This window comes from Juglans regia, chromosome 15, assembly GCF_001411555.2.
Source record: "Juglans regia cultivar Chandler chromosome 15, Walnut 2.0, whole genome shotgun sequence".
NCBI lineage: Eukaryota > Viridiplantae > Streptophyta > Magnoliopsida > Fagales > Juglandaceae > Juglans > Juglans regia.
The window spans coordinates 16,510,816-16,533,548 of record NC_049915.1 but is presented as its reverse complement, the minus strand read 5'-3'; the positions used below and the strand labels follow the sequence as shown (position 1 = coordinate 16,533,548).

General features: G+C 35.2%; 2 protein-coding genes across 14 annotated transcripts in view; both read right to left on the bottom strand.

Annotated features, from left to right (window-relative positions):
- The window catches only part of LOC108980961 (putative disease resistance protein At3g14460), a 29,772-nt gene extending 7,383 nt beyond the window's left edge, over window positions 1-22,389 (bottom strand). For 3 of the 8 annotated variants that reach the window (XM_035686007.1, XM_035686009.1, XM_035686006.1), the window contains exons 1-5: window positions 22,021-22,389; window positions 1,011-4,767; window positions 707-781; window positions 531-602; window positions 228-289 (exon numbers count right to left, since the gene is read on the bottom strand). In XM_035686007.1, the coding sequence (XP_035541900.1) occupies window positions 1,036-4,767; window positions 22,021-22,305 (4,017 nt within the window). In that variant the 5' untranslated portion in view covers window positions 22,306-22,389 and the 3' untranslated portion in view covers window positions 228-289; window positions 531-602; window positions 707-781; window positions 1,011-1,035. Of the gene's footprint in view, window positions 1-227; window positions 290-530; window positions 603-706; window positions 782-1,010; window positions 5,139-22,020 lie in introns of those variants that run through there. The other 5 variants (XM_035686011.1, XM_035686010.1, XM_035686008.1 and 2 more) reach the window with 4 other exon arrangements.
- Window positions 13,104-21,999, bottom strand: LOC108980959 (putative disease resistance protein At3g14460). Of its 6 annotated transcripts, none has more exons than XM_035686015.1 (7): window positions 18,373-21,815; window positions 17,719-18,037; window positions 16,603-16,652; window positions 16,251-16,509; window positions 15,548-16,109; window positions 14,192-14,306; window positions 13,104-13,715 (listed from the first exon to the last, which is right to left on the bottom strand). In XM_035686015.1, the coding sequence occupies exon 1, from the start codon at window positions 21,709-21,711 to the stop codon at window positions 18,394-18,396; it is 3,318 nt and encodes a 1,105-aa protein (XP_035541908.1). In that variant the 5' UTR covers window positions 21,712-21,815; the 3' UTR covers window positions 13,104-13,715; window positions 14,192-14,306; window positions 15,548-16,109; window positions 16,251-16,509; window positions 16,603-16,652; window positions 17,719-18,037; window positions 18,373-18,393. The 6 variants fall into 6 exon arrangements, with proteins under 6 accessions (XP_035541908.1, XP_035541907.1, XP_035541909.1 ...); XM_035686014.1 differs by having other exon boundaries at window positions 16,251-16,490; XM_035686016.1 differs by having other exon boundaries at window positions 17,725-18,037.
- Window positions 22,390-22,733: the final 344 nt, after the last annotated feature.

Sequence of the window (22,733 nt, the reverse complement as noted above, 5' to 3'; positions counted from 1 at the left end):
GTTTGGGGCGTTACACCATGAGACAGGTTCGCTTGTAGCCAGACATTGATTAGGTGGATATGAATAGCAAAAACATGAAGAAAGACATGGCATGCCAACAGCTTGCTGCTGCAATTTTAGAAGAGTATGTTGAGGCAGAGAAGAATCCATGATCCAGCCATTGTGAAGACAGCAAATATATTGGGTTAGAAGATCAGCGCAATCTAACGTTTGTGCGCTTGGCCCACCTCACTGAGAATTAGAGCCTATGAGAAATGGCATCCATCGCTGCTTGGTTTACAACTTCTTCCTGAGAACAAGAGTAACGGTTCTTTTATATTAGCATACCCAAAAAACTCCTAAATCATACACTGTATAATTGCCAAAATCAATTTTTTTACAATGATTTGAGGTGTGATCGTGGCTTATGGACTTCACCAAAATTCCAACAGTTCTTCCACACATCAATCTCTTATATTAACTTGAAAGTGGTTTACTACATTTAGGTAAAGGCAGTAAGAAAAACAATAGCAAGAGAAAAGTAATATTACTTGCACATCCATTTTTCAGATAGCAGTCGGAAGTTTCAACAACTTGCATCAATCTTTTGAATCATCTGCAAGCTTTGAACAAATAAATATTCATCAGCCTATATGGCTATATATATATATATATATATATATTCATATTCTCAATCAGTAAAACAGAGGATTTTATTTTTCTATACCGATTTCTATATTTATATGGATGTAAAAACATCCTTCCCCTTCTTCATCTTTACCCTTGTCATGCAATCGACGATCTGACAAGAAGCAAATCCATAAATGAAAAAATAAATAAATCCATACATGGAAAAAACAAACACAAGAAAGGAACAAGATATACCATGAGAACAAAAAAACCACAAGAAGAATAGTTAGACATTCAGCATAGCAACCCGAGTCACAACATGCAATAGGAGTGACGGGATCTCTCCAACGCCACCATTCAACATTCAAAGGAAATTTGAATCAAAGCCAGAATAAACTTACCTTTGGATTTATTCCTCCGTTTCTGTCACATAATTTCAACATAGGGGATGTCAGGCATCCTGCGCCATTCTTCCAGTAGAGGACATTCACGAATTACAAGTCTCTGCAGTGAGGGAGGTAGGCCATTCTCTGGTAAGGACATCAACTTTTGGCAAGAAGAGATATGAAGCTTTAGGAGTGAGGGAGGCAGGCATTCCTCTGGAAAACACGTGAGCTTCTCGCAGTCAGAAATATGGAGTGTTTTAAGAGAGGTGAGTTTTCTTAAGCCCTCGGAAGACAGGCATTCCAGATTCGAGAATTCTGAGATGCAAAGGCTTGTTAGAGAGGCAGGCAACGTCATCTCTGGAAAGGACACCAGATGCTGACATCCACAGATTTCAAGTTCATTAAGAGAAATGAGGTTGTCCAGCCCCCAATCGAGCAAGGCTTCAGTGATTTTAAGATGAGAGATCTCAAGTGTTGTTAGGTTTGTGGGAAAACCTTCTTTGGGAAATGATAAAATGCTTGGACAATTCTTTATTTGCAAATATTGAAGAGAGGCGAGGTTGTGTATGTCGTTTTGCAGTCGCATTTTCTCACAACTAAGTATTTGAAGGTGTCTTAGGTTGGAAGGGAGGAGCAACAATGCAAGATTTTCACAATAGCAGATGGTGATATTTGTAAGAAATGAGTTATGATGAAAACTCTTGGCTACTGACTCCAGCTTCGGACAATTAATAATAAAGAGGCCTTGAAGTGTGGCAGGTAATTCCCCGCTTGATGTACTGCAACTACTGTTGTTGTTTGTATCATTATCATCATCCTCCACCAAATTCCTCATACTCTTGCAGTCTTGTATATATAGCTCTTTTAAAGTTGGAGGCAGATGGCTTCTTGCCAAATGCGTTAGCGAATCACAATTTGTGATATGAATAGACTGAAGACACATATTGTTGTACATCAATGTCTTAGGTAATGATTCCCAGGCTATGCAATAGTCGATACGAATAGATGTGATTCTGAGTTGGAGAAGCTCTTGATCAACTTCTTCCGCCACCAAAGAGACAAGTTTGGGACAATTATTAATGCGGAGAAAATTCAGAAATGGGAGATCATGTGGCAGTGATCCCACCTTGTCTGACCACAAATTCGTCAGCTCCTCACAGTTCATAATACGTAACTCTTCCAACTCTGCCAAACCTTCCATATCTAAAATTGGTGAAAGTGATCTGAAGAATTGTATTGATTTGAATGTAACCTTGCTTTCACACACCACCCCTTCCATACCAAGCACTTCGGATTCCTTAATGTTAAATTTGCATTTATCTGGAAAGCATGAAAGTGAGACCACCAACAGCGCACAATCATTTATCACAACTTTGTTTAGTAAAGGAAGGTTGTTTGGTAACTCGCTTGATAGCTTCGGACACTTATAAGGGGAAAGCTCACGCAGATTTGGGAATCCTTCACAAGGACTCCAATTCTCCCACTCCTCCATGTTATTGAAATGCAATGTCTCTAAACTACTGCTACAAAATTCAGAACCAACACTCTTCACGTTAGCCATGCTCTTGATCCAAAGATTTTTGAGTGATGGTAAATATTGCCCCAATGGAGGTAATGATGTGCACTTGTAACAATTTTCTAATCTCAAGGAGACCATACGAGGAAATGAAGGAGATGTTAACCAATTAGGAAATTTTGCACCACCATAGTTAATTATAACCAACTTCGTCAAAGCATTATGAGGCCGTAGCCCATTTAGTACCTCTAGTTCACTTGCCGTGTCCTTTGACTCATCAATGTCCCTACTCCATTTCAACCACAACGCACTAATTTTCGTCTTTTTAATTAATTCAGCATCCTTTGCATCCTTTTGTTCAATCACATTCTCTAATCTTGAAATGCAGAGTGTCCCCCGAAGATGCTTCAAAGGTCCAAGCTCCATTATTCCTGAGTAACTGCCTTTTCCCAGAACTAGATTAGACAGTGTTTGAAGACAAGTTAGTTTACCTATTTGCATAGGCATTCCTTCCAAACTATCTGCACCTTCAATGTTAAGGTGGCGCAGGTTGACTAAGTTGCATAACATTGAAGGTAATTTCTTTAGAAGAAAACATTCCTCCAACAACAACATTTGCAAGTTGTAAAGACTAGTTATTGATTCTGGCAGGCTACTAATTTGAGTCTTTGAAAGGTTAAGGTACCGCAAATGCTTCAAATCACCAATAGAATCCGATAGCTCCGTTATGTGGTATCCTTTGAAAGATAACACCCTTAAACAACGTAATGTTGGAACCAATTTAAAGTGAACATGATGAGCCAAATAGCAAAAACCTGAATCTGGTAGCATGAAAGGTAAGAATGTACGTAAACTTGTGATCAATTTAGAAAAAACTTCAAACTTTTTAGTTACATCATATTTGCTTCCAAGATAAGATGAGTGGCGTGCCTTTATAGGAATTTCCCCAATCCTATCTTCCATTCTAAAGCACGTATTGCCTGCAACCGACTGAGCCAAATCATTGATGAGGTCATGCATAACAAATTTTGATTCATTAATATGTGACTTTTGGAAAAATGACCTTGACAACAGATTGCAAAAATACTCGAAACCCAAATCTTCCATTTCCTCTTCATCTTGTAGGGGTTCATGAATCAGGCCTTCTGCCATCCATAATGGAACCACCTTCTTCTCCTCAAATTCATAGTTCTTTGGTAGTATTGAACAGTATGCAAAGCACCTCTTCAAATGTGAAGGTAGATTGTCATAGCTTACCATAAGAGAGGAAGGAATTCCATTTTTTTGCACTGAAATATCCCATATGTTATTCTTCAAAACTTTTTCCCACTCATTAATGCGGTTTTCACGTTTACCGCGTAAGACTCCCCCAATAGTTTTTACTGCCAATGGCAAGCCTTTACACCTACTAACAATTTCCTCCCCAATATCTTTAAGGTCTGGATGTGCACTAAAGTCTTTTGCATCCAATGCATGTTGGGAAAATATTGACAAACAAGCATCAGTTGGCAACAACTCCAACTGAAAAGGCTCGACTTTAATAGTTCCCATATTTGATGATATTTCCTGGTTACGAGTTGTGACAATAATACTACTTCCTGGAGCCCCTGCTTCGAAAGGGAGAAGTAGGAGAGTCCAATCATTGCGGTCCTCATTCCAAACATCATCAAGAATGACTAGAAACCTTTTCTCATGTATTATTTTCTTCAATTCCACTTGCAACCAATTTAGATCTTTGTTAGCACAGTCTAATTCCTTGCTCATAGATTGTAAAATCGTTTTTGTGACTTTAGCAACATCAAAATCTTCAGAAACACAAACCCATGCTTTCAGATCGAAAAAGCTTTCCACTTTTTCATTATTGTAAACGAGCTGGGCGAGGGTTGTCTTTCCGATACCCCCCATACCAACTATAGGAATCACATTGGGTACTAATTTATTCGAAGCATCACTATGTTTATCACTTGTCAATAATTCAAGTATAGCCTCTACGACTTTCTCCCTACCGTAGATGTGATCTTCGTTCACCACAGAAGTTGAAGGAGTTATCTCTCTTTTTTTGATTGGCATCGGACTTATAAATGTTCGCAACAAATTAAGTTCATCTTTTTGTGCCACGAGCTCATTAAATCTTGTATTTATTTTCTTTATCTTTGGCTCCAGCCTAAACTTGATCTTAACAGCACTTGGAGTTAAACAAGTACAACAAGCAGGGAAGAGATTTCGTACCATACTAGCGCTAACCTGACTTTCAGCGGCCATCAACTTGCGTTGCAAAGCTTCTGTGGCGAACTCATCCAGTATATCTTCCACGTCGTAGGCCAAGTCTCTGAGATTATCAAGCCAAGCTTTCACTGTCTTTTCAGTCTGTTGCTTCTCCTTTGCATCATCAAGCACCACTCGAATTATTTCCATGGTTTTGCCGCACTTGTCCAGCTGTTTTTTAAGTCCCTCTCGGCGAGCAAATTTCAGCAACTCAGGAGACAATAGTCGGTCAAACAACCCCTGAAGGAATGCAGAAAGAAGGAGCTCTGCCATTGTTTTCGTTGGAGAAAGGAATCAAATTAAGGAAAAAGTATGCAAATATTAAGAAACGTACGCTACTGTTTTAGTTATGGTGAGAGAGAGAGAAGAAGGAAGCAAGACTATTTATGGGAATCCCAAGTGCATGGCATTTTTGTATTCGGTTAGGATCCACCATTGTCATTATCAATCTGAGCTGCCCAATTAATGTTGGATCCTAATTAATTGGGCGGTTGGTTTTATTTTTATTTTTTATTAAAACAAAAAAAAAAGATTAATGTGCTCTGTGAATTTGTAAAAAGTGCTTTAAGATTTTACTTTAAAAAACTAAAAAATTGAAGGAAAAAAAAAAAAAACTCATCGATTCGAAATAAAATGAAGAACAAAATAGATTCTTTCTACTTTTAATATAATGAATTTTTAAAAAGTTTTTTAAGATTCTTTCTTTCTATTCTGATAGATCGTCTTTATGTGGTTCAGACGACACATGATGGTGTGGAGTCCACCACAATCACCCAATCTATTATTTTTGAGATAGGAAGAAAAACTTTTAAGATTTTGGATATTCTAAAAAAAAAAAATGACACAGTACTGCTTAGGATCTACATGATCATGTGGATCATGTTTTTCGAAATTTGATGGTACTTGTGCGATCAAAATGGGAAATAATATTGTGGGAACGATCGGTTATCCTTGCAAAATGGATTGCATATATTTCGTCCGGAGAAAGAAGAGAAATGATGATTTGTTACCAACAAGTTTAGAATACATTAACAAATGAGCCTTTTGCTCGATTGATATAACAAACAATATTTTTCTCGTTTGGATTCAGATAATATTTTATTTCATTTTATCTCATCAGTATAACTTTTTTAAATTCTTACATAAAATATAATAAGCAACTCAAATTTTTCAAATCTAAATTCATATTTTTTAAATCTCAAAATAATAATAATATTAAAAAATAATATTCTATCAATATTTTATTTAATTTTTAACTTTCATATAAAATTATCTCACCTCTTAACCCAAACGAGCAAGTTTATTGTAAGTCGATGAAGAAATCAAATAAAACCATGTATCCATTTGTCATTTTCCCAATCCATAAGAATTTCAGAAAATAAATATTTATTTTAGAAAATAATAAATAAGAATTTCATAAATGTAAGATTGGTTTTTTGTACTAAATGTAATTTGCACCTCATTTTAGGTGTGATTTTAGGAGTTGAGATGAGATGAAAGTTGAAAAATTAATAAAATATTTTTAGAAATTTTTTTTAATATTATTATTATTTTGATATTTGAAAAAATTTGAATTTCTTTATTATATTTTATATGGTAATTTTTAAAAATATTAATTATGAAATGAGATAAGATAAAACACTTCTTATATCTAAACAAAGCCTAATCATTAAGGATAAAATTAACTTTCCGCGGCACTAACCAACGCGTTTCTCATGGTCGGCTATATATTTACTAGTTGATAAATTACTTAAAATACAATATATAGCATATATTAGTTTTAAATTGAAGATGATACATAAATAGTATTTCTCTTATAAAATTTTAACTATAGATGGCTCTAAGATAAATTACTTAAATTATTCGTAAAAATAATTTCAAATTTTATCATTTGCCAATATATTTCTTAGTTTTTCTCTTTTTCCCATATTTTCTCAATCTCATTTTTTAGTATTTGTTGATTAACTAACCGTGAGAATAATCTTTATTTTGTCTGGCATCAAGACGTAAGTGATTTGGACCAAAGGTTTTAAGTTTTTTAAATTAGTAAAAAAAACTTTATAACAAAAAACGTATGTGCTACGAGAGACTTAGATATAGGACCCCTTTCTAGATGTTTTTTTAAATATAACCTTATCACATGAGTTAATTAATTATAAAGATTAAAGAGTCAAGACAAAGCTCTTTTTTAATTCATTACTACCACTATTATCACTAACAATCTCCAATTTTGACTTATTTAGATCTTGATATGTATCATTCCTAGATCTATTTTTTAATGCCACAATGTTCAGGGGGTATGTAACAAAAAGTTCCTATAAATTAAGGAGAATGATGATATATTGAAAATAAATGTTAAGAAAATAAATCTTAAAAGGAAAAAAAAGGATTGTCAAGAACATTAAAAATTGAGGAATTTGATATTCTAGATTCTAATCCAACATAGAAAATCAATGTATGCGATTGTCTGATATTCTTGCTTAGATGTATATGATTGTTTTGAAGGTGGCCGGCTAAATTTGTATTATTTTTGCCTATAGACAATTTAAAAAATGAGAAATGGTTGAGTTACATAAAGATCCCACAAAATAAATAACGCTGACTGACGTGATCTAACAAATCATATAAACTCATGTCGATCAATTTATAGATTTACTTTTGTGTGATCTATAGCAAATTCCCACTTTTGGATTCTTCATTTTAATGTATCCCTGCTTGTACTCTTGCCGTAATATATCAAAGGCGGCCATTTAATTTCATGGTAGTCGTTATTGGTGGAAGAATACCCTTCTTCTTCTTCTTCTTCTTCTTCTTTTTAAATTTATTTATTTATTTTTTTTTTTATTGTTGTTTTGAACATATTTGCGATCATGACGTTGTCTTTGTCATTAGTAAAGGAAGGTAGCCGACTAAACTTATTTTTTACTATACACCATTAATTAAAAATAACAAAAGCTCTGCAGCATTTTCCCACATTTTGGGTTATTCACAAAATATATAGTTTTAACTTTTAAGGCTCCGTTTGGATAGTAAAAGTGTTTCATCTCATATCATTATTATAATTTTTCTATAAAAAATATAATAATCAATTCAACTTTTTAAAATCTCAAACCAATATTAATAATATTTTAACAACCAATTTTCTATCATTTTTCTCTAGTAAGAATGGATTTTTTTGTAGTAAATGTAATTCTATTTCTAATAAATGTATATAAATAATTAGTAGGTTTTGTAAACTCTTTATATACTTATGAATTATTATTATTATTATTAGATAAGGAAAGAACCTGTGCATTAATTCAACATTAATTAATAATTTGGGAGCTGATGGATTAAGGCATTCAACTCTGTCAAAGCGCGTTGAATGAGACACACATGATCGGCTGTGATTAAGATATTTAAATGTTCTGTAGAGGGAATCTTGAAAGCTTCAATCCGCATATTTTCGCCGAAACCATGCATCGACTACTTAGTCTACTTAATTTCTTACTTTTCACGAAAAATATTTTAATAGATAATGATGATGATAATAACAAGAATTTTATTTAATATTTATCATCTTGAATTTTATAATTAATATTAGATGAATCATGGCTTTAATATAATATTATATTAGAAGGATCATGGCTCTAATATAAAATTCAAGATGATAAATATTAAATAAAATTCTTGTTATGATCTATAGTTAGAATTTTAGAAGAGAAATGATATTTATCATCTTGAATTTTATAATTAATATATGCTACTGTACGTGACATGTTTTAAGTAAATCTATAGCCATGAGATCAATCATATTCTTTTTGTCACAATTCATTCGAAAGCTACCAAATTAGTTTTGTCACTGAAGATGATCAAGACTACTTGAGCAAGTAATTAATTAAGAGCTGAAGCTCTTGTTTTTTGCCGTCTGGGGTACGTAATTAAGAGTAAAATATACCTATTGATTAGTTGAAGGAATCTTGTGTGTCATATTTATAATTATTTAAAATTAATAATAATATGTATATCATCAGTAACTTACGAAAAATGCAAGAGTAAAAAACAGTAACTTGTTACAAGAATTGCAAGAGAAGACAAATGCAAAAAAATTAAAATGCTTGCTAGTCATATTCCTATTACATAAGGGACGCACCTCATTTTAATCCTAGCCATTCGCATATAGCATATTCATTCGAAAACTACCAAAGTTTTGTCGCTGAAGAATAATTAAGAGCTGAGCTAGACCCTTGTTTTTGCCGTCCGGGGTACAAAATTAAGAGTAAAATATACCCTATCGATTAAATATATTGAAGGAATGTTGTGTGTTTAGGAGCAATTTCATTATTTTTATTTCCAACTATTTGCCAACCTTTTGAAAGGGAAATACTTTAGACCCAAAGAGTTTACACAAAAGTAAACCCACAAACTAATGTGACTTGATGTGATGTCACATTGTCAGATTATAAAGTTATTTTTGTTGTAATGTAGATCTAATGGATTCCATAAAACCACATCAATTTATAAATTTACTTTTGCATAATCTCTTTGTGTCTGTAACAATTATTTAACTCAATTGGAGTACTATTAAGAACTTGCAAAAGACTATATCTAACATTAATATCGAAGGCTTCTCTCTTTGGGATAACCAAAACGGAAGCTTGTGGTACACTAATGACTAAACAAGCATTCAAAAAATAAATATAATGTACCTAGGAATCTTCTTAGCTGCACTTACTATTTGTAGATTGTGAAGCCCAGTCCAAGCCCAATATTTTGGTTTACTATCTTTTGTCACTATGGGCCTGGCCCCGTGTAGAAGCCCAAATGGCGTTGTGGAAGAGTAAGGTTTGCAAAGAAGAATGTGTCTTTCTTGTTCAACGTGAATCAACAACTTTTTTATTTGAAGTTTTCCAATAAGATGTAAAAAACTAACTGCTATTATAGAGGCGGACAATTTGTAAAAGAAGATTTATTGGCCTAGAAAGTAAAGCTAACCAAATGGAAAGTAAATCGACAAAAACAGGACTTCAAATCAATTAAGGTTGCTGTCAAACAATCAAACATTCAAATCAAGCTAGTAAAGGCAAGTAATTATTAAGGTTGCCTTGCCGGTGAAACCCAAAAATTTCCCATTGCTTGATAATCTTCTGGAATTGATTTCTATGAATTATCACGTGAACTAGTGTCCTCAGCTCTTCCCCACTTTGAAGAAGACTTGTCCTCAAGTCAGTGTTAATGTAAAGTGGCTCATCTGGTGGGTGGTATTCAAATAAATTTGCAACATTAAAAGTGGAGGAGATAGACATGTCTTTTGGGAGTTCAACTACGTAGGCATTGTCGTCAATCTTCTTGAGGACTCAAAATAGGCCATATTTCTTATTCTAAAACTTCTTGTATACACCAGATGGGAAATGACCCTTACGTAGGTAGATCATCCCTAAGTCATCCTCTTCAAACATTTTGACTCGCTTGTGTTTATCAGTTGTGACCTTGTACCTATCACTGGCGAGCTTCAGGTTGTTACAAACTTCAGATTGTACTCATTTGACCCTTTCGACCATGTTCTTAGCTGCTACACTAAAACTAGGGAGCTTTGGAAGGGGAACCAAATCAAGGCAGTGTTTAGGAGGTTGGGTGTAGACAATTTTAAAGGGTGTTTTTCCTATTGAACGGTTGCACATACTTTTGAAAGCAAACTCTACTTGCGGGAGGCTTACATCCCATTGCCTTGGCTTGTCACCTGAAATGCACTGAAGCATGTTGCCTAATGTCTGATTGGTCACCTCGATTTGGCCAACAGCTTGAGGGTGGCAAGAGCTACTGTACTTGAGAGAAGTTCCGAATTTCCTCCATAGAGTCACCCAAAAGTTGCTGAGTTTGCCTCATTTTCTTTCAGAGATGAGTTGACATTATAGTTAAGAAGTTGAATAAAATATTATTAGAATAACTTTTTTAATATTATTTTTATTTTAAGATTTGAAAAAGTTGAATTGTTTATTTTATTTTGTGTGGAAATTTGAAAAAGTTGTAATGATGAGATAAGATTAGATGAGAGGTTTTCAAAGTTTTGGGTTTTATCCCTGAAAGCAAACAAGGTTGTCACAGTCAGAAGTGATGGACCTGGGGACACCATGTAGACGAACAACCTCCTTAAAGAAAAGGTGAGCCACATTTGACGCATCTGAAGTCTTCTGGCATGAAATGAAATGCTCCATTTTTTAGAATCAGTCAACAACCACTATCTTGTGATTTTTCTGGCACAGATAATGGTGTATATAGCCCAGTATCTTGCGATTGACCCTTCCCTACTTCGCACACAGGACATCTTTGTATAAACTTGCCTACATCTCTTCTTAATTGGGGCCAAAAATAACGTTCAGCAGCCAATCATACAGTTTTGTCCCATCCCACATGTCCTCCTACCCTCGATGTAGTTCACATATGATGTACTCCCGTAAAAATGACCTCGACAATAGATTGCGAAAATACTCTTTATCTAAATCTTCCATTTGCTTTTCCCCTTCTTGTGGCTGAATTAAACCCTTAAATTCATAGTCCTGTGGAAATATTGAACAGTAGGCAAAGCATCTCTTCAAATGTGCAGGGAGATGGTAGTAGCTGAACATAAGAGTTGGAACAATTCCACTTCTCTCCTTTGGTATATCCCATATATTTTTAGTCAATGCTTCTTTCCACTCATCAGGATCCTCCTTGAAACATAAAAGTGATTATATACCATAAATTTGGTATATCAAATCTGCACAGAGATGGTAGTAGCTGAACATAAGACACTCCACTCTGTCTTCTTATATTTCTTATTTAATTTCAATGCATATTTGATTAAAAAAGTGAGAAAAATAACACCATAGCTACAACAAATTTTAAATGACCCTCACCACCACCGAAACTGGAAAAACCAGTTCGTTCTGGTCTGGTTTGGTTTGGTTTTTCTGATTTTACGGATAAATAAAATCATATTTCAAAAAAACTTTAATAAGTGATTGACCCATATTTCTGATTTTATGTTATATTAATGTTATACTTTTTTTTATAAAATCAAAATTTATATGTTCTATCAAAATTCAAATGTTTTATTAAAAATTATAAGGTTAATTTATGTTATATCATAATCAAATGTGATACTAAAATTTATAGGGTTAATTTTTATGTTATATATCAAATGTTATATTAATTTTATGTTATAAGAATAATATATATATATAAAAAGATTAAAATTTCATGTTCTATAAATTAACAATTAGCATATAATATAATATATAATATAAAAATTAAAAAATATATATCTACCAGATTGGTTGGTTCGAACCACTGTTCTAATACCAAAACCGAAACCAGACCGATTTCTAACCGGTTTTGATTATTAGGAACTGGAACTAGACCGAACCAGTTCCGAATTGGACCTAGCACACTGGTTCGGTTGGATTCACTGGTTCACCCTTTTTATTTTATTTTTTTTATTTTCTTTTTTTACAGCCCTACCCAAAATAAATAAATACCACCTACCTTGAATCTTCTATAGGAAAAACAGAGAAGTAAAATGAAAAGACACTGGGTTTTGGGCAATATAGATGAACAGACAAAATGAGACACACAACTAGTAACCTTTTATGTGCACATATAGCTACAATAAATGTTGGAACAAGTGATTGTTTATGTATCTTCCAGTTAACACGTGTTCTTTCAAATCCAAAGCTCCATTATTCGTCGACAAAAATGAATCTTAAGGACAAAAGTCAAAACAGTGCAGCACATGCGCTCAATGACTTTTCACAAACAAGTTAGGACTTTGATTACCCATACAGGTGGTTCCAACTTCCTCAAAAATTCAAGAGCTCGATATAACTTAAGTGATAAAAATGTCTATAATGCCCACCATCACCAACTCTAAAAAACAAGATGCGGCCTGCTCCATATAACTAATTAATGAATGTTATAGGCACTAACAATCTCTTAAATTGACACAACTTTAAACAGAGGCGTATTTTTTTTAATAGAATTAAGGGTATTAGATGAAAGAGAGGTGATGTTATAGCCCTGCTGTATCTCAGGTTGTTGTCATCCCAAGCATCAATCTCTTGAATTTAAGAGGAGTAAGCCTTTTTCTATTAGAATATTTAGGTAAAAGAATCATTGCAAGACCACTCAGCAAAGAGCAATTCACCAATCCCAACGTACCAGAAAAGTGTTGAATACATCCTTTAGTTGCTGAGGAACCAATAGAAACAGTAGTGCTTAGTGGCAAGGAATACTGTCAACTAGAGTTTCATCCTAACATATGAATATGAAAGACAGTAATGTTTAGTGGCAGGAAATATTGACGAATAGATGTCCATTCAGGATCAAAGTGTTTATGGTAAGTTTAGCCAAAGACAGTAAACAAATTAAGACAGTATAATTGCACATTCATTTTTCAGATGGCACTTGGAAGCTGCAACAACTTAGTCACAAGCATCGAAGATCAAAAGAAATATTCATCAGAGACAGCTTTATAAGGAAAGAGTTCATCTTGAATGTACAAATGCTCAAGAAGAGATTAGGTGCTGCTGCAACTGTTGTTGGTATTATCATCCCCACTGCTAAATCAATTTTCTCATATTCTTACAGCTAAGTATGTATTAGCTGCTTTAGAGTTTATGGAGGAAGCTGGCTTCTTGCAAAAAGTAACGACCATCCTCTCATATGCGCGGGACCCTACACTCCACGTGAACCGACCTATTTTTAAGCACCTTCTTGACAGCTCTTATAAGCATTGGGCATCCAAAACATGAAGAAAGACTTGGCATGCCAACAACAACTTGGTGCTGCAATTTTAAAAGTGTATGTTGAGGCAGAGAAGGAATCTATGATCCTGCCATTGTGAAAACAGCAAATATATGGGGTTTGAAGAGCGCAAGCTAATGTTTGTGAGCTTGGATTTTGTTATGAGAAATGCCATCCATCTGCAAGCATTGAACAGGTAAATATTTATCAGCTTATATATATAGATATTCATATTCTCAATCAGTAAAACAGAGGATTTTGTTTTTCTATACCAATTTCTGTATTTATATTCATAACCCCAATGGATGATCTGAGTAAAGTAAGTGGTTAAGCATAAGCATAAGCATAAGGCCATAGTAGTACAATCAAAGAACCCTTTTTGACAAGAACTAAATCATTAGATAACAGGTGCTGTTACAATGAAGAAAGCTCTCGTTTTATACTATTTGAAGATCACAAATCCTTTGTTCCACAATATAGATAGAGCAGACGTGATTTTCAAGGATATCTCTAAAAGGCTACAAACACAAACCATGTCAGCTCGTCTCATCTAATTATTACAACTTTTCTTTACTTTTAAACAAAATACAAATAATTTTAAAACAAAAATAATATTAAAAAATAATATTTTAATAATATTTTATTCAACTTTCACCTCATCTCATCGCTCAACTTGTCTCCTTGGTAGATTTCAATCCCCTAGAATCTGAGTCCAAAACTCTGGGTGATTTGAAATTAGTTCAGGTAATCATCTGAGTCCTCATGACAACCTTGTAAAAAAAAATTCAAAGGAATGAAAGATATAAGAGAAGGAGATAGAAAACCCTCAACAAAAGTCTCATTCAGTTACTGGAATGAATAATGGACCGAAAGTTTGAGCCCATGTTCCTTGGGATTTGTCATGCAGGGGATTGCAGAAAATGCTAGTGTTCATTCACCAACTTCTAAGAAAATCTATGATCACTAATACACAACTTTTAGAGCAACCAAAATTAAATAAGCTAAATCATCAATTTGTATTAGGGAAGACCTTCTAATCAAGCTTTGACACATCAGCATAAATATTAAATATGAAAATTAATAACATCAGGAAACAGCCATGATATCTTTTCAATTCCTCAATGTTTTCACATATAAATACTCTGTACCCTCCAAAAACAATGCCAAAGGAACTGCTAAAAGTACTTTGTCTAAAATACATACATATATATACTGATATAGATATAGATATTTTCCTCTTCTTATAAACTTCATTTTCTTCTCAACGTTTTCTTCTTTTCCTTTTGTCTTTCATGATTAGGGAGATTCAGAGCAAAAGAAATACAAAATAAATGCCTGATGCATTTCATGAAGATTGTGATTATCTATTCATGAAGACAGTTCTTACGGGAGACTCTGGGATTGGGAAATCAAATCTTATCTGAAGGTTTGCAAAAGAGGAATTCCGGTAGATTCCAAGTCCACTATTGGGGTTGAATTTGCATACTGGAATATAAAGTTTGCAATCCTCTCTTTATCTGTGTATTCTTATTCCTTATAACCCACCTTTGGTTTAGATTAATTAAACTTCTTCTATATAGATTTGTTCCAAATATATAGATTATGAAAAACAATTAATAAATCCAGAAACATATATAACAATTATAAAACAGCTAAGCTGAGGGATTTTTTTTATTTATTTATTATTATTATTGGAGAAACTCTGCTAAAGTTGCTTAGGGTGGGTACAGTTTAAACTCAGCCAGAGAACTTTCTCCTTAGATATTTTCTCCTATGTTGTAATCATAATTAAGAAGAGAAAGATAATATTAATCCAAGTCAGATGGGACCCAGAAGTCGAGAGAAATCTGATTTGGGTAATTCACATAAACATCTGCAGTACAAGAGAATCTGAATGTGAAGGAAGCATTCTTGCATAAGATCATGAAAATCAAAATTGAACGAGAAAATGTAAAACTTAAAAGCTCAAAGCAACAAAAAGTTTTAGTATTTTTTATGAAATGGCAATCACCTTGGTTAGTTGTAAAATGGACTGTTCTGTTAAATAGTTGTAGAACATAAAGGGAATGTTGTCCTTTGCTCTCATCCTTGTAGTAACAACTAATGCAGATTGCATTATGTCTTTGTATCAATTCAGTTAGAAAATCAAAATGGAAGAACTCCACAAAAAGAAAAATTTTCAAAAAATTCATTACAACAATTTCATTGGTTTTCTACAAACAAATATACAACCTTGAGGATAGCTGCACTGTGATGGAGAAAAAAAGGAATTGAGAAAAAAGAATCACAATCTCAGATTGGTTTGAATGTAGGGAAATCAATCCATCACTTTCTCAGACTAGTCCAAGGCAATCTAGAACTTCACCCATATTTTTGCAGTCCAATGACAGAGAGTATGATGGTATAGTTTGCTCTTCTAGCCTGCTTCTTCTAGAATTTGTGATGGCAGAGCCTTCTGACGACCACTGCCTGGGGATATGCTTGGCCTGGGAACTTGAGAACTGGTTATTGGCTTCTGCAATGGCTTCAAAGCAGCCATGATCTCAGCAAATGTGGGTGTCAATTTTGGGTCTCTAAAATGTTAAATTGGATCTTTTGTCAGGAACACAGAAATGAATTTTAAGTATACTCGATACATTGTAACAAGTAACAACCATGATAAACACAAAAATAGAATTCCAATCCACCACTACTAATTCATAAGAGAATTTAACCTTTTATGACTTTCACAGGGTTCGAGTGTAAGGTAAGGCAACAAAAGCGTTTGTGCATTGGAGTTTTCAAATCACCAAAAGAATACTTTCGTCTGCCTGCACTTTGAATAATATCTACAATGGCAGGATCCATATCATCTGGAATGTCAAGACGCCGATGTTGAAATCCAACTGCACCAACAACTTGCATTGGGTTCATCCCCCGCCCCTCCCCCCCGGGTCGTTGCAATGTATAGACATCTACAGTATGACCCCAAAGCTACAAATTTCACACCTCCATATTTTATACATGATGTAATTAAAACCTTCCATCCAGGGCGAAAAAGAAGATACTGCATCGAAAAAGGCTTACTTTTCATTTGCATGTCCATTTCTTAGCACTTCTGGGGCCATCCACTCAGCCTGAAGGAGTGAAATACAAATATTAACTTTTCATTACTAGTTTCAAGGGTTGCATACTTGCAATCCAAGACGCATAGAAACAATTAAATTATCAAGAAAGCAAAGCATATTGCAAGATGGATGACTACATAATAGGCATGACAGATGATCGTGATATTTCAATAATGTTAAAATTAACTTTTTAACATTATTGTATAAATTATATGGTTGTACAACTACCACCAGATGCAGCCACCAAGAGGATATATACTGTTCAAACCTTTGGTGAGAAGTGTATAACCTTTCCATTAAAAGGAACTGAAGTTTCTAAGATCTATTTTCATGAGTGTTTTCTTCTACTTTCCAAAAGCCCTACCATTCAAGAGCCTCTTTTGAAGCCATTTCATTGGTTATGTGTCCATGTCCATGTGCGTACGTGTGTACAAGCGTGTGCTGTGTTACTTTCAAGTAAATCAATGCCTGTTAAGAAAAAGGAATAATCGCCTACTATGTAGCTAGAGCATACAGATTGATAATTCAGGTTACTAATAAAGGCTTTTGTTCGTAAGTTTAAATATGGAACACGTTGTCTTCCATATAAATCTGTGATAAGACTATAAATGACTATGGTCAGAGCAAGAGAGTTTGGGGGACGTGTTACAGGTCCCATGAAGAGCACAACATTGGGATGCCTGAGTCTTTTCATTAACAGCACCTTGAAATTCAAACCACAAGAAGAACAAATGGTTTCAACAAAAATCTCCACTTACTGTAAGAGATAATAATGACAACTAGCAAAAGTCTAAGTTGAGAGGAAGAAATCAAAGGTACACTTTCCAAAATCCTAATCAAAATCCAGAAAAATGTCCAGGAATCTAATCCAAATCATTTATTTTTAGAAATTTTCAGCCGAATAGAGATTCAAACCAATGACCTTCCTTTCAATCTTCGGACTTAGCCAGAATGATGGCTGAGGACGATGGCAGATCAATTTGGATGTTTTGGATTTCTATCTTCTATGCCAGAATACTAATTATTAGTCCATTTTAGTGTTTGAATGGATTACTTTGATTCATTACAAACTTACAAGCACCTTCTTGATGGCTCTTATAAGCATTGGGACTCCAAAACAATATCATGAGACAAGTTCGCTTGTAGCCAAACATTGCATGAGGAATGACATGGCATGCCAACAGCTTGCTGCTGCAATTTTAGAAGAGTATGTTGAGGCAGAGAAGAATCCATGATCCAGCCATTGTGAACACAGCAAATATATAGGGTTTGAAGATCAGCGCAATCTAATGTTTGTGCGCTCGGCCCACCTCACTAAGAATTAGAGCCAATTATTTGCTATGAGAAATGGCGTCCATCGCTGCTTGGTTTACAATTTCTTCTCCCCCTTCAACCTGAGAACAAGAGTAACGGTTCTTTTCTATTAGCATACCACAAAACTCATAAATCATACATTGCATAATTGCCAAAATCAATTTTTTTACAATGATTTGAGGTGTGGTCTTGGCTTATGGAATTCACTAAAATTCCAACAGTTCTTCCACGCATCAATCTCTTATATTAACTTGAAAGTGGTTTGCTACATCAAATCCAACGAGAACAAAAAAAAAAACCACAAGAATTCAGCATAACAACCAGAGTCGCAGCAAGCAATAGGAGTGACAGGATCTCTCCAATGCCACCGTTCAACATTCAAAGGAAATTTGGATCAGAGCCAGAACAAACTTACCTTTGTACTTTTTCCTCTGTTTCAAGTCTCATAAAGGTATTTGCCATTAATTTCAACATAAGGGATGTCAGCTATCCTGCGCCACTCTCCTCTCTGATCTTTCTTGCAGCGTTCTTCCAGCAGAGGACATTCATAGATTGCAAGTTGCTGGAGTGAGGGAGGTAGGCCATTCTTTGGAAAGGACATGAACTTTTGGCAATTAGAGATATTAAGCTCTAGGAGTGAGGAAGGCAGTCCATCCTCTGGAAAACATGCAAGGTTCTCACAGTCAAATATCCACAATGTTTTAAGAGAGGTGAGTTTTCTTAAGCCCTCGAAAGGCAGGCATTCCAGATGCTGAGATCCACCAATATGAAGTTCATGAAGAGAAGTGAGGTTGTTCAGCCCCCAATCGAACAAGGCATCAGTGAATTTATGATGAGAGATCATAAGCGTTGTTAGATTTGTGGGAAAACCTTCTTTGGGAAATGATAAAATGCTCGGACAATTCCGTATTTTCAAATCTCGAAGAGAGGTGAGGTTGTGTATGCAATTCTGCAGTCCCTGCATTTTCTCACAATCGGAGATGGTGATGGTTTTCAGAAACAAATTATGATGAAAACTCTTCGCTACTGACTCCAGCTTCGGACATTCCTGAATAGAAAGGCTTTGAAGTGTGGTAGGTAATTCTCCGCTTGATGTTAAGAATTCAAGGGATGGACAATTGCAAACAGACAAGATCTCAAGGGTAGGTAATTCTTCGCTACTGTTTTTTGTATCATTTTCATCATCCTCCACCAAATTCCTCATACTCCTGCAGTTGCTTATATGTAGCCGCTTTAAAGTTGGAGGCAGATGGCTTCTTGCAAAATGTGTTAGCGAATCACAATTAAAAATATCAATAGACTGAAGACACGTGTTGTTGTACATCAATGCCTTGGGTAATGATAGTTGGAGACGCTCTTGATCAACTTCTTCCACCACCAAAGATAATAGTTTGGGACAATTATAAATGTCGAGACGACGCAGAAATGGGAGATGTGGCAGTGATCCCTTGTTGTCAAACCACAAATTCGTCAGCTCCTCACAGTTTTTGATCCTTAACCATTCCAACTCCGCCAGACCTTCCATATCTGAAATTGGTGAAAGTGATCTGGATAATTCTATTAATTTGAATGTAGCCTTGCTTCCACACACCATCCCTTCCATATCAAGCATTTCGGATTCCTCAATGTTAAATTTGCATTTATCTGGAAAGCATGAAAGTGAGACCACCAACTGTGCACAATCATTTATCACAACTTTGTTTAGTAAAGGATGGTTGTTTGGTAACTTCCCTAATAGCTTCGGACAGTTAAGAAGGGAAAGCTCATGCAAATTTGGGAATTCTTCACAAGGATTCCAATTCTCCCACTTCTCCATGTCATGGAAATGCAAAGTCTCTAAATTACTACCACAAAATTCAAAACCAACACTCTTCACTTTAGCCATGCCCTCGATCCAAAGATTTTTTAGTGATGGCAAATATTGCCCCAGTGGAGGTAATGATGTGCAGTTGTAACAATTTTCTAATCTCAATGAGACCATATGAGGAAATGAAGGAGATGTTAACCAATTAGGAAATCTTGTACCACCATAGTTAATTATAACTAGCTTCGTCAAAGCATCGTGAGGCCATAGCCCATTTAGTACCTCTAGTTCACTTGTCATGTCTTTTGACTCATCAATGTATTTACTCCATTTCAACCACAACCCACTAATTTTCGTCTTTTTATTTAATTCAGCATCCTTTGCATCCTTCGGTTCAATCATATTCTCTAATCTTGAAATGCAGAGTGTCCCTCGAAGATGATTCAAAGGTCCAAGCTCCTTTATTCCAGAGCAACTACTTTCTTTTCCAAGAACTAGATTAGACAGTGTTTGAAGACAAGTTAGTTTACCTATTTGCATAGGCATTCCTTCCAAATTATCTGCATCTTCAATGTTGAGGTGGCGTAGGTTGACCAAGTTTCGAAACATTGAAGGTAATTTCTTTAGACAAATACATCTCTCCAACAACAATGTTTGTAAGTTGTAGAGACTAGTTATTGATTCTGGCAGGAATCTAATTCGAGTGTGTGAAAGGTTAAGGTACCGCAAATGCTTCAAATCACCAATAGAATCTGATAGCTCCATTATGCAGTATCCGTTGAAAGATAACACCCTTAAACAACGTAATGTTGGAACCAATTCAAAAGGAACATGATGAGCCAAATAGCAATAACCTGGACATGGTAGCATGAGAGGTAAGAATGTACGTAAACTTGTGAATTTAGAAAAAACCTCAAACTTTTTAGTTGCATCAAATTTGCTTCCCAAATAAGATGAGTGTCGTGCCTTTATAGGACTATTCTCATGCTTAGTACCTCCAACCCTATCTTCCATTCTAAAGCACGTATTGCCTGCAACCGACTGAGCCAAATCATTGATGAGGTCATGCATCACAAATTGTGATTCATTAATACGTGACTGTTGGAAAAATGACCTTGACAATAGATTGCGAAAATACTTAGAACCCAAATCTTCCATTTCCTCTTCATGATCTTGTAGGGGTTGAATTAGACCTTCTGCCATCCATAATAAAACCACCTCCTTCTCCTCAAATTCATAGTCCTTTGGTAGTATTGAACAGTAAGCAAAGCACCTCTTCAAATGTGAAGATAGATTGTCATAGCTTACCATAAGAGAGGAAGGAATTCCATTTACTTCTACTGGAATATCCCATATCTTATTCTTCAAAACTTTTTCCCACTCATTACGGTCTTCATCTTCACTACGTAAGACTCCTGCAATAGTTTTTACTGCCAATGGCAAGCCTTTACACCTTCTAACGAGTTCCTCACCAATATCTTTAAGGTTTGGATGGGCACTGAAGTCTCTTGCTTCCAATGCATGTTGGGTAAATATGGACAAACAAGCTTCATTTGACAACAACTTCAATTGAAAAGGCTCAACTTCCTTGTTTCTCATTAGTGATGATACTCCCTTATTACGAGTTGTGACGATAATACTACTTCCCGGAGCCCCTGCTTTAAATGGAGCACGTAGGCGAATCCAATCATCGTATTTCTCGTTCCAAACATCATCAAGAATTACCAAAAACCTTTTCCCAAGTAGTTTCTCCTTCAATTTGACTTGCAACCAATTTAAATCTTTGCCGCCACAGTTTTCCGAGGTCAAAGATTGTAAAATTGTTTTTGTAACTGCAGCAACATCAAAATCTTCTGAAACACAAGCCCATGCTTTCAGATTGAAAAAGCTCTCCACTTTTTTATCATTGTATACCAGCTGGGCCAATGTTGTCTTTCCGATACCCCCCATACCAACTATAGGAATCACATTGGGTACTTTAGTCAAGGCATCACTATGTTTATCACTTATCAATAATTGAAGAACAGCCTCTGCGACTTCCTCCCTACCGTAGATGTGATCTTCGGTCTCCACAGAAGTTGAGGGCTCCCTTCTTTTGCTTGGCCTTGGACTAACAATTTCCACCAACTTCAGTTGATCTTTTTGTATCACGAGATCATTAAATCTAGCAGTGATTTTCTTTATTTTCTTTATCTTAACAGCACTTGGAGTTAAACCAGTAAACCAAGAAGGGATGAGATTCCGTACCTTACTAGAAGAAGCCATCAACGTACGTCGCAAAGCTGATTCCGTGGCGAACTCATCCAATATATCTTCCACGTCGTAGGCCAAGTCTCTGAGATCATCAAGCCAAGCTTTCACTGACCTTTCAGTGTGTTGCTTCTCCTCTGCATCATGAAGCACCTTACGAATTCTTGTCAACGTTTTGTCCCACTTGTCCAGCTGTTTTCGTAGTCCCTCTTGGCGAACGAATTGCAGCAACTCAGGAGACGCCAATCGGTCAAACAGCACGTGAAGGGATGCAGAAAGAAGGAGCTCTGCCATTGTTTTCGTCGGAGAAAGGAAACGAATTAAGGAGAAAGTGTGCAAATAAAGAAACACTACCGTTTTAGGCCTCTGCCGTTTTGGTGAGATAGAAAAGAAGGAAGCAAGACTATTTATGGGAGTCCTGCTCAATTAATGTTGGATCCTAATTCGTAAAAGACTAATGTGCTACGTGAATTTGTTAAAACTAAAAGTGCTTTAAGATTTTATTTAAAAAAAATAAAAGGTTCTAAGTATCATTTTTCTTCTCAAAACGACATATTCATTAATTAATTTCGTGGAAGGTATTATTTATAGCTCTATTAATTCCTTAATTTTGTAGTTATCACCAGTCTTTTTCCTCTCTGTTTTTTTAGCCAAAGTCTCCGATCCTTTCTTTCAAGTCTTTTTCCAGTACTCTGCTTTTTCTTTGATACATTTAATTCAGT